Source organism: Lampris incognitus, chromosome 8 (assembly GCF_029633865.1).
Source record: "Lampris incognitus isolate fLamInc1 chromosome 8, fLamInc1.hap2, whole genome shotgun sequence".
Classification (NCBI taxonomy): domain Eukaryota; kingdom Metazoa; phylum Chordata; class Actinopteri; order Lampriformes; family Lampridae; genus Lampris; species Lampris incognitus.
The window spans coordinates 51,453,300-51,465,459 of record NC_079218.1 but is presented as its reverse complement, the minus strand read 5'-3'; the positions used below and the strand labels follow the sequence as shown (position 1 = coordinate 51,465,459).

The 12,160-nt window shown below is 50.1% G+C and overlaps 1 protein-coding gene across 1 annotated transcript in view; it reads left to right on the top strand.

The window, feature by feature from the left end:
- The first annotated feature begins 1,352 nt into the window (after positions 1-1,352).
- The window catches only part of LOC130116853 (forkhead box protein O1-A-like), a 30,564-nt gene continuing 19,756 nt past the window's right edge, over positions 1,353-12,160 (top strand). The window contains exon 1 of the mRNA XM_056284930.1: positions 1,353-2,022. Coding sequence (XP_056140905.1) covers positions 1,459-2,022 — 564 coding nt within the window. The 5' untranslated portion in view covers positions 1,353-1,458. The remainder of the gene's footprint in view (positions 2,023-12,160) is intronic.

Genomic DNA, 12,160 nt, shown 5'->3' with positions numbered 1-12,160 from the left:
ATATTTGTTCAGCCCCGGCCCCGCACATTTTCCAAGGAGAATGAGTCGGTGGGTGAAAACTTAAAACAATAATAAGCTTAATTGTACCGATTACACCCCTGGGTTTTAAAAACACACTTGGTCACCCATTGTCAGAAGAGATGTGGAAGATTAGTGCTTGACACGTCCATGGAAAGTAATTTCCTGAGCACACCCAGCCCCAAACTTGTTTGCTGTTCACGGTCCTCAACTTGCTGTGTACCGCCTGGGTGGTCTAATATTTATATCACATTATATTCTGATAACTCAGCTAACAAATTGAGTCAAAACTATTTAATTCAAAATGTCTATTCCAGTTTATTAGAACGGCAACACAACATGTTTACTGTGGGCTGACTATCAACATATTTGACTATCAACATAAATAATACTGAACACCAACCAAAACCCTCAAATCTAGTGAGGAGATTTAAGATCTGGGAGAAGTCTTGAATTTTGAAGTACAGAATATATCTGAGGCAGTGGTTAGCACGGTCGCCTCACAGCAAGAAGGTCCTGGGTTCGAGCCCCGGGGTAGTCCAACCTTGGGGGTCGTCCCGGGTCATCCTCTGTGTGGAGTTTGCATGTTCTCCCTGTGTCTGTGTGGGTTTCCTCCGGGCGCGCCGGTTTCCTCCCACAGTCCAAAGACATGTAGGTCAGGTGACTCGGACGTACTGAATTGTCCCTAGGTATGAATGTGTGTGTGTGGGTGTGTGTGTGTGTGTGGGCCCTGTGTGATGGACTGGCGGCCTGTCCAGGGTGTCGCCCCACCTGCCGCCCAATGACTGCTGGGATGGGCTCCCGCGACCCCGATGGGGATGAGCGGTTTGTATAAGAGGTGGGCTGCGTGGGTTTAGCGGGTTATCTGTCACGGAGAGTCACGTGCGGCCAAGTCCCCCCGGGTGGGATGGATGGATGGATGGATGGATGGTCCTCTACATGTTCACCGTTCTCTACATGCCAACAAATGGCCTGATAAAAGTATTAGCAGCATCAAGGAACATGCATTTTTAAGAGTTTCCCTAAAGCTCGGATGCGTGCGCGGCTTTTTACAGAGGAAACAAAACGCTTAAATTTGGGAAGTCCCTGTTCTCCGAAAGCTTTCAAAACGGCGTCATTTACAATTGGCTGGTGCAGAACGTCAATCAAAGCGTCGGTGGGCGTCAACCGACTTCACGCTGCTTTTACACACGCACCGTTGTGGAGACGGCGCACCACACCGCCCGCGAGTGCCCGGTAAGAGGTGGGCTGCGTGGGTTTAGCGGGTTATCTGTCACGTGCGGCCAAGCCCTCCCCCTCCCTCCCTCCCCCCGGGTTCAAGCTGCCTCCGTCTTCATCAAACGGCCTTCATCCTGGGATGCCCGCTGGAGTGCGCGGAGTAAAACCAACTTTGTACAGCTTGAGCCGAGCGCATGCTCCCGCCGCAGAGCGCCTCAGATCATGGCCGAGGTACCGCTGCCTCCGCCGCGTGTAGTCGACATCGACCCGGACTTCGAGCCGCTCTCCCGCCCGCGGTCGTGCACCTGGCCGCTGCCCCGGCCGGAGTTCGGCGCGCCGGTCAGCTCTGGCACCTCCTCCCCGTCGCCTTCCCTCGAGCGGGAGCCGGTGAACGCCGAGTTCGTCGGCAGCCTGGGTTTGCTGGAGGAGACCGAGGACTCCGCAGAGCTCAGACCGCTGGCGAGCTGCGCCGACATCCAGTGCCGGCGGGGCTGCGCTGCCCGGCGGACGCGGCCGTGCGGTCAGCAGCAACAGGTACCGCCGCGCTGCTCCCCGCCCTGCGCGACCTCGGCGGCGGCGGCGGCGGCGGCGGCCGTGGGCCACCGGAAGAGCAGCTCGTCGCGGCGGAACGCGTGGGGGAACATGTCCTACGCAGACCTCATCGCCCAGGCGATAGACGGCTCACCTGAGAAGCGGCTCACCTTGGCTCAGATCTACGAGTGGATGGTGAAGAGCGTGCCCTACTTCAAGGACAAAGGAGACAGCAACAGCTCCGCGGGCTGGAAGGTGAGCGTGTGTTCCGGCTGCTTCTAGGGAGCCCGTGCGTAAAGGCGATCACCAAGTCCGTAACATGGCCACGTAACCTTTAGGGAGATGGGCCAAGTAGTTGCACTTGTCTTCTGATCCTTTCAGACCTAATTACTCTCACCCGTCTTTAGCTATGGACACCAAATACTGAGAATATTATCTTTCTTTTTTTTGTAAAAATTATTCCACGTTGTTGTTTTGAGTGTAACTGTTTTTTTCTCTCGTTGCTCATACGTTGACATATTACTAGCCCACTGGCCCTCGGGAGATGGGTAAGGACGTTGACTCTTTTCAACATCCTTACGAAACCGCAGCTAGAAAACCAAGCCTCCGAACATGTACCACACCTAACACATGGCACCCCGAGAGAAGCACCCAGTTCTTCCAGCGGTTAGAGGGTGGAGTGGGGATGTACTGGGGTTTTAACTCACTGGTTGGTGTCACCCACTCTTTTCTGCAGGTGATGATACAACTTTGCAAAGTTAGTCAATTAATGTGGTGGTGGTGGTGGGGGGGGGCAAGTGCTGCATGGAAGTCTTTGGACGATGCAGTTACTGTGAAGGACGATGGAAAACGGATTCACGTCTGACCACAAGAAGTTGTCCCCTTCCACGAGCCTCTCTTCACCCCCATTGCAGAGAAGAAGTGGGGTCAACGGGCGTATACAACAGCATTGGGGGAGGGGTCAACAAAAGGTCTCAAAACCCATTTCTCAGTCAAAATACAAATGCCTACTTTGAGACGCCGCATGATCCAGATTTACGGCTGAAATCGGTTTGACGTGGCGGAGCGGCACGCGCTCGTATTCCAGGTTACCGTCACGTCAAAGGAACGCGTCATCACGGGACTCACGGTCTGTAAACGCTTGGCTGCAGAGATAAGTTACGAAGACACGGGGGTAAATATTTTCAAAAATGTACATCAGCATGCTTTATTATTTTCCCACCACCAGTCCACCTTCTATAGCTGCCCCTCTTTTTCAACCCGCAGGGCAGGTTTCCACTGCTGAATCCATCCTTTCATATTGAATATGACAAGAGAGCCACGTTTGATCCTCCCTGTCAGAGAATTGAGACATTTTAGACTTCTGTCAGTGCCAGCCCCATTTCTTTATAGTCTGACTTATACATGTGTGTGTGTGTGTGTGTGTGTGTGTGTGTGTATATATATATATATATATATATATATATATATATATATATATATATATATATATATATATATACGCACACACACACGTTTTTGTTGTACCTGAGTACCCCTAATTGACTATGTTCCTTCCTGAGCCCTTAATCCTAAACTTAACCATCAGAGCTGCATGCTTATGCTTAACCCTGACCCTCACCTTAAACTCATTCTAACCCCAAACCCAAGGCCTTGAGGGCCCTGACACACCAGGCCGGCGGCCAATGTCGGGCCGGCGGTGAGCGTCTGTGACCCTAGTTTTTGCGGTGTGTCCCGCACTGTCGGAACTAGTCGGACCCCTGTTGGCAGCTTTGCGGCTGAATGGGCGGAGCCTGTCGGTGAGAGAGATCACTCTGATTGGCTGTCCAGCTTAGTGAATCAGTGCAGAACACAACATGCTAGTTGGCCATCGGCTGTAGTCTTTGCGGTGTGTTCAAGTGCCACTGTTTGGCCCAGATGGCAGGCGACGTGAGGCGATGCAACAGTCGGCCTTCCTCGCCGCTAGTCGGTTCGGTGTGTCTGGGCCCTCACCCTGAGATAGACCCCTACACGGACCAGCCAAAATGTCCTCACGCTGATGGTTAAAAGTCAAACTGCTCCTCATATAGGTAGAAGTATGAGAACACACACGCAGACATACACATTCATGCTTTCTTGTTGATGGAGTGGTCGGACAGTCTACTCTACCCAGTTGTCTTGCTTATAGGATGACGGGTTATAGAGACACCATGCTTGCACGAGGGCAGCAGTGGTGTCTAGGGTGCAGTCAGCCAGGCCAAGTTCTGTCAGTGACCTCAGTGAAAAATGTGGTTGGGTCAGAGTGTACCCACAAACCTCCACTGCTTAAGATCTCGATCTCTTAGTGTAATTAGGTTGGCCCTGAAGAGGCGGCTCCACAAACGTTCAGCAGTTAGTTGTCATATCTGCAGCTGAACCTTGGTACCCTCCTCACCTTTGAACTTTCTGGGGTGACTTCCTTTGCCCAAAGCAGCATGTGCCTCCCTCCTGTCCATTAGGGGAATAAACGGCATACTAGGGAAGGGCACAAGGTTGTCTGACTAGAAACATCCCATATAGGCCCCGAGATTTGTTGTTGTCTCTTGTCCAGAGCAAGGAGAAGACAAAACGGAAAGGTTGGTGGAGAAATGATGCAAACCTACAGACAATGTCTCTCCGTCACCTTCAAGAGAAAGGTGAAGACGTGAAAACTGTCAGACACATTGCTCAGCACTACAAGCCTGCGAGAGCCAGGCTTGATGAAATGAGGTTGAAATGTGGTTTTGCTGGAGAAAATCCAGAGAAAGTGGACTTCGGGGGCTGGGACTCAGCCCCAAAGAGATTTCTACTTCATTAGAGGTCTGCTTTTATTAAAATTCTCATTTGCCAAACATACGTGATTGATATACAAAGAGATTTTCCCTCGTCCCAACACGACCTTCAGTACTTCACATGAAGAACTTCACGAGTTCCTTCTAATCTAGAAAACTCGCTCCAGGTTCTCCACAGTCATGGAAAACCTGGTGCTGATGTCACTTGGTGTTTTCCAGCCTGAATTGAGCATCACATGTCATGGGTTTGGGAAATGTGATGCAACTACGTCTATCCAGCCATCCATCCATTAGCCAAGCCACCTATCCCAACCGGGGTGGCGGGGATGCTGGAGCCGATCCCAGCTGTCACTGGGCGGCAGGCAGAGAGACACCCTGGACAGGCCGCCAGACCGTCTATAATCTTTGAATTTAACTCCGTTTCTGCAAATGACTTTGTACATGTAGTTCGTATAGAACAAGATATAGATGCTGTGGAGTCCACCAGTTCTGACTGAGTGCAAAACAAAAATGGTAAAAGCAAAACGTGTCGTAGGTGTGTTGCAGTATTCTCTACTGATGTGTTTTTAACCAGAATAAAAACCCCAATGCCCCAGTGCGGTGACGGGGACACTGCTGTAGGAGACGCCGTCCTTCGGCTGAGACGTTAAACCGAGGTCCTGACTCACTGTGGTCATTAAAGATCCCATGGCACTTATCACAAAGAGTAGGGGATCCCCGGTGTCCTGGCAACATTCCCAACCTGCCTCTCCCCATCTGGCCTCCTAATCACCCCCCCACGTAACTGGCTCAAAGATTCCTCCCTCTCCACCTCAAGCTGATGTGTGGTGAGCGCTCTGGCGCAAAATGGCTGCTGTGCATCACCCAGGTGGTGCTACACACTGGTGGAGGTTGAAGTGAGTTACCCCCTTCAATGTGAATGGCTTTGGGTGTCTAGAAAAGGGATATATAAATGTAATGATGATCATTATTTTTTTTATTTTTTGGGGGGGGATTTTTAGCCCCTTATGGGACTTATGGGAGTCCTGTTTGACTCTGGTCTAACTAAACCAGGACCAGACATTAAAAAGGTTTTTAAAAATGTTAAGTGTTTTTCCCCACCTGGATCAATCGGAGTAAACTTGAACGATGACTCCGCTAACAAACAAGATCCCCTTGCCTACCAACAAGGGGATCGCCGGTTCGAATCCCCATGTTACCCCCGGCTACAAGAATACTGGATTTATGATAAATCAGAATTAGAAGTGTACATAGTCTGTGCGTCCGGGTAGCATAGCGGTCGTCAGTTCGAATCCCCATGTTACCTCTGGTTGGGCGTCCCTACAGACACAGTTGACTGTGTCTGCGGGTGGGAAGCCGGATGTGGGTATGTGTCCTGGTCGCTGCACTAGCGCCTCCTCTGGTCGGTCGGAGCACCTGTTCGGGGAACTGGGGGGAATAGCGTGATCCTCCCATGTGCTACGTCCCCCCTGGTGAAACTCCTCACTGTCAGGTGAAAAGGAGCAGCTGGTGACTCCACATGTATCAGAGGAGGCATGTGGTAGTCTGCAGCCCTCCCCGGATCAGCAGGGGGGGGGGGCAGCAACCGGGACGGCTCGGAAGAGTGGGGTAATTGGCCGGATACAATTGGGGAGAAAAGGGGGGCAAAAATCACCCCCCCAAAAAAAACACGGCAAATTGAGAAGGCAGGTGCACCAAGTGCGCAGAAGGAAGTGGCGTTTATATGGTGTGTGTGTTGTTATTTTTTAAACTTGTTTTCTCTAAGCTATCATTTGTCATTGTTGATGGACCTGCACCGTGTGACGGCTCAGGAGCTTGGCGAGGACCGCTGTGTTTATACTGGCGGCACTGCGGACGGAGACGGGCCTGGCTGAAGGTTTGCGCGTTGACTCCAAACCGAACAGGTTTCAGAGCACCAGAGACTACCCGCTTCAGCTCAACAAGCGCAAACTACACGTTGCCTTTATTTGTATTTATTTACCTCGTGTGTTGTGCGGAGGGGTTTGTGTGTTTACATGCTGCCGCTGCTACACAACAATTGCCCCCCTGGGGACAAATAAAACCTACTTGACTTGAAAAGCAGGCGGATAGGTTGTGGAGAAGTAGGTTTGCAAATTAAAACATAGTGAGCCCTCCAGAGATTTCATTGTGCGGGTATATAGGAAAATCTTGGGGGTTTTTACTCGGTCATATACGGTTTCTATTGTTGCACACGGCGATATCAAAAGCCTGGTTTCCTTCTTTTCTTAATCTGTCTGCAGCTCTTCAGCCCAGCCTTCCTATTTTCATAAATACAAGTGCGCTGGACGGTAGCGACACATACGTATCTTTCCTTAGAATGCCGCACTAAGCAAAACGTTCTCAGGTTCCTTTACAATAACAGGACAGTAATAACACCTCAGTCCGTGTTGGGGAAGGGGGGGATGGAAGAGGAGGATGCAGGGAACCACGTCAAACATCCTCCATTCCAAAGCAGTGTGGTCATATCTTTATGCCCCCCTGTCTTCTAGAATTTCCGTAGCGGATGCCACAGCTTGTGGGGCGGGGGGGTTTGTTGCTCTTTATCCTATCAGCCTCTTTTCTACTCTCGTGCTTTCGCTGAGGGTGACATGTTTCTGCAAGGGAAATTTTTTTGGGGTCAGTTTCAAGGCCTTGTTGCATTTCACCGTCACTGAGCTCCAGCATCAGAGAATGGCTCCTATCAGAAGACACTACAGGAAGACGGCATGTTAAGGAACTTGAAGGCCATCTCTGTGGTTGGCATGAGGTTAGATAATGTGTGATAATAAATGATTATATTGATAAAAGGCATCCTCGTTACTCTACTGGGGATATGGAATGTTAAGGGGTTGTGCGATTCTACACATAGCCTCCACTCAGATAGCATCCGAATGTGGGCCACTTCAGGCAATGATGCAGCACTGATGGCCTTCTTCTGGCCTTGACAAAATGGATGTGAGCCTGAAGTAGCCCACATGTATCATAGCAAATATGGCCCAAATATACCAAATCAAATGTGGACTTATTTTGGCAAAGCTGCGGTGCTCTGGGCAACATGTGGTCTGGATGTGACCCTGAAGTGGCCCGTGTGGTAAATGGTGAATATGGCCCAGCTATCACAAAACAAATATGGGCCACCTTTGGGAAATATTTGGCAGATGCGGCATTGCTATGGCTTGGTTCTGGCCCAGATCTGGCAAAAAGGAGCGGACCGCCCAAGTGCCATCATTCCACGCGGTATGTGGACCGGATGAAGAGTAGGGTGTGGGACAGGTCTGGGCCACAGCAATTTTGCTATCTGGGCATGACCTCTTGGCCGAATGGGAATGAAATATATTTCCATCAAATAACTGAAATTCTTCAGCCCAATCTAAGCACCGGGCCATATAAGCAAGACCCACAGCACACTCCACACTCTCAGCTAATCATATGAGTCCGCTTGTTTTGCCCTCGCTGAATTCAAATATTTTAAGGTCACATTCTAACCCTTTCAGTTTTCACAGACCAATATTAGGAGACACAATAGATTGGACAAGCACCGTATTGCTAGAATGTATCGTTGTATTTATTACGGTTTCTCTCTAGCACCCCCCCCTTGTGACACAATGGCTATTCTGTTGGGCAGTCATCGTTTTGCTCAAGCTGATATGGGGTCTTTAACTCGGGTCTACTGGTTGAAAGGCGGCGTCCCTGCTGACCCTGTTCACTACACCAATTCAACTGAATGTTGAAGTACATAATGTCCAACCAAAAAAATCCCTCCTGCTTTCATTTTTTTAGACAAGTCCTCACAAACATGACTCAGGTTTTAGGGGCAAAAAGGAATGGTGGGTATTGTGGGAGCGCAGGAATGAAGCGACAACGAGATGGTTTCTCTTTTTAAGGCCCTTGCCGGGTCGTTTTATTCCTCCCACTTAAACACAGGGCACACCAGCATGTAGCGTGTTAACCAGCTACCAAGCTAACCACCCCCCCCCCAAAAAAATCCCCATACCCTTCAGAACTCCGTCTCGCCAGGCCCGTCTAACCTCAAGTCTTAAAGGGCCCGCAGAACTTTAAGGTGAATGTCTCAAGTTGTCATGTGCCGCCGCCACAGTATCCCGGTTGCTTTTTCATCATCAAGATTATCGTCGACATCGCATCACAGGGATTTTATGGAAGCAAGCAAATGACACATCTGGCTGCAGATTCCAGTAAACGCTTCAGGACCACACCCGATTATATCCAGTCCTTACTGTAGATTGGACGTTCAGCTCTGTACTACAGTGTAGTCCTTTCTCTTAACCACGGTAGCAATTTGATGGTTGAGTGAAACAAGCGGGGGGGTGGGGGGGGCACATGCTGTGAAATAGTGACACAACAGGCCTTGATGCAGACGATGACTTAGTATGTTGATGGCTTTTTTTCCCTCTTAATTGTTTTTAATGCATCTCTCCACTGTGTAATATCAAAGAATAGGTCGCGTTTTAAAATACTCTTAAAAAAAATCCACATCCGTTGTTGCTTCACCTGAGACATTATTAAGCAAGACTACAGGGTCCGTTTGACGATTCTCAAAGATCAACTTTGACAGCCCTCCTGGGCCCTGGAACCACAGATTGATAGTTATTTTTACTCTTTCCTGTTAAAAAAAGAAACCAACACAGTCCCCGTTAATCCTACAGAGCACTATGATGCACTTCCTGCTGTCTGGGTGGAAAACAGTGCCATGTGTTAACATTCCCGCCCTGACAAGGGTCAGGGTTGGGGGGGGGGGGGACCCTCGGTGCTGACACGCAGGGCAGTGCAGGATAGCTTCTCAATACCTATTCCTACACCCGGTGACTTTTTCAGTGTCCGTTGTGCTTGTGGATGGACGTTGTCAGCTACTGGACCGTACTGCATATCCTGCCCTATTCAGGCATCGTCAGCAGTATCTTTTAGAAATAACATAGATGGGGTGGTGGTGGGGGGGGGGGCTGAGTTTTAAATTCCAGGTTTTGTATCATCCCAAACTGTAATAATATCCGGTAGTGATAAGGCTTACCCAGTGGTGGGTGGATGGTGTTTAGTTAACACCTCTGTGATAATATAACTCCACCTAGCATGCTGGAGTTGGGTGGAGGGGGGTGCTAGTGCTACTGCGCATGCTTTCCGTGTTCCTCACGCTATGGTTGTTTATTGAATTCCAGAATGTGTTGGGGCAGCTGGAAAATAAATATACCCTACCCACTGGAGAGATACCCCTTGCTAGCTGGGGAGGAACTGCTTTCCCCAAGGGGTATGGCTGGGACCATGGGTGGCAGAGAGAGGCGGAACAGAAGTGAATTTTACTGCAACACGGTGTTTTTCTCAATGAGCTGTGACGTTCTACACTGGGACCTGTGTAACACAGGAAATGGCGCCCCTTGGCTTTAACCGGTACTGTGGTTATGGGCACCGTACTGTAAAGAGCTTTCAGACTCAATGTACTGTATATGCTCATGTTTACTATACAGGTTTCCTCTTTGTACATGGACACACAAGAATGAACATGTAAGGGCCCAGACACACAAACCGACTAGGGGCGACGAAGGCCGCCTGTTGTGTTGCCTCACGCCGCCTGTTCGTTGCCTCACGCCGCCTGTTGTGTTGCCTCACGCCGCCTGTTGCGTTGCCTCACGCCGCCTGTTGTGTTGCCTCACGCCGCCTGTTCGTTGCCTCACGCCGCCTGTTGCGTTGCCTCACGCCGCCTGCTGTCTGGGCCAGAAAGTAGCACTTGAACACACCGCAAAGACTACACAGCCGACAGCCCTGATTCACTAGCTCAGCACTGATTCGCTAAGCTGAACAGCCAATCAGAGTGATCCGTCTCACCGACAGGCTCTGCCAATTCAAAATGCTGAATCAGCCGAACAGCTGCCGACAGGGGTCCCGACTAGTGCCGATGGTGCGGGACACACCGCAAAAACTAGGGTCACTGACGTTCACCGACGGTCGACCGTCGGGCTGGTGTGTCAGGGCCCTAAAAACAAATATCAAAACGCCCTGTTAGAAAAACGGACGCATTACAGAAAAGAGGGACATGTGTGAGAATGGAATGGGTTCTTCTAATTTGATTTTTCAAAGAACTGTATCTATGAAGTGCACAGAAGCTACAGGAATGGACTTGGGTCATTTTTAGATGCAGAGCAGCTCATGGATCAGGAAAGGAACGTATTCAGTCTCTCAGCATTAACTAGTCTGGCTCCATGAGGAAGGTGGGTCGGAGAAACCAAAAACACCTGCTCTGCATTGATTAACTTGGAAGAATGTAATCCGGCAGGAGTAAACTCTTACGCTTGGCCGCCATATACCCCATCCCTGTAAGTAGTGTAGAAACAACATATACAGTTGAGGGCAGCACACAACAAACGGCCTGGCTTACATAGTAACTCACTAATTCACAGTGACAATTGGGCGGCACGATGGTGCAGTGGTTAGCGCGGTTGCCTCACAGCAAGAAGGTCCTGGGTTCGAGCCCCAGGTTAGTCCAACAATGCTATTGACAGAATTGTGTACCAAAGATTTTACTTGCGGGAAGCTACACCTAGTCTGCATGGTTTACCTAAGATACATAAACAGGGTGTGCCATTACAGCCTAATGTTTGTATGATTAACTCAGTGACCGGGCGGCATGGTGGCGTAGTGGTTAGCGCGGTCGCCTCACAGCACGGAGGTCCTGGGTTCGAGCCCCAGGTTAGTCCAACAATGCTATTGACAGAATTGTGTACCAAAGATTATACTCGGGGGAAGCTACACCTAGTCTGCATGGTTTACCTAAGATACATAAACAGGGTGTGCCATTACAGCCTAATGTTTGTATGATTAACTCAGTGACCGGGCGGCATGGTGGCATAGTGGTTAGCGCGGTCGCCTCACAGCACGGAGGTCCTGGGTTCGAACCCTGGGTTTGTCCAACCTTGGGGGTCGTCCTGGGTCGTCCTCTGTGTGGAGTTTGCATATTCTCCCCGTGTCTGCGTGGGTTTCCTCCGCGGGCTCCGGTTTCCTCCCACAGTCCAAAGACATGTAGGTCAGGTGAATTGGCCGTACTAAACTGTCCCTAGGTGTGAATGTGTGTGTGGGCCCTGAGCTGGACTGGCAACCTGTCCAGGGTGTCTCCCCACCTGCCGCGCAGTGACTGCGGGGATAGGCTCCAGCATCCCCGCAACCCTGAGAGCAGGAGAAGCGGCTTGGATAATGGATGGATGGATGGGTGCTGTCACAGACATTGTGTACAAGTCTATACAGAGATTTAGAGTCGACACCGTGGACGTCCCGTGTCAGGCTCTAGTTTAGTCTAGAGTCTGACAGGGAACTGGATTTTCAAATCCCGATCCAGTTACTCGTTAAAAAAACATCCCCTGTCCCGTTCCACTTGCTATATTGATGATAGAACTGACTTCTGTCCCGTGACCAATGGGGCTCCCGATGTCGGTCTCTATGGGCTACAGTTTGAACAAGGGGGCGCATGTGTCTGGACCACACAGGCATTCACTTTGTCAAGTTAGGGGGAATTTTCTGTGTCAATTTGAGCACACATTCTTTGATCCACATCGAATTCAACAGCCACATATGTGTGTTTTTATGATGAAGTTATTTACAAC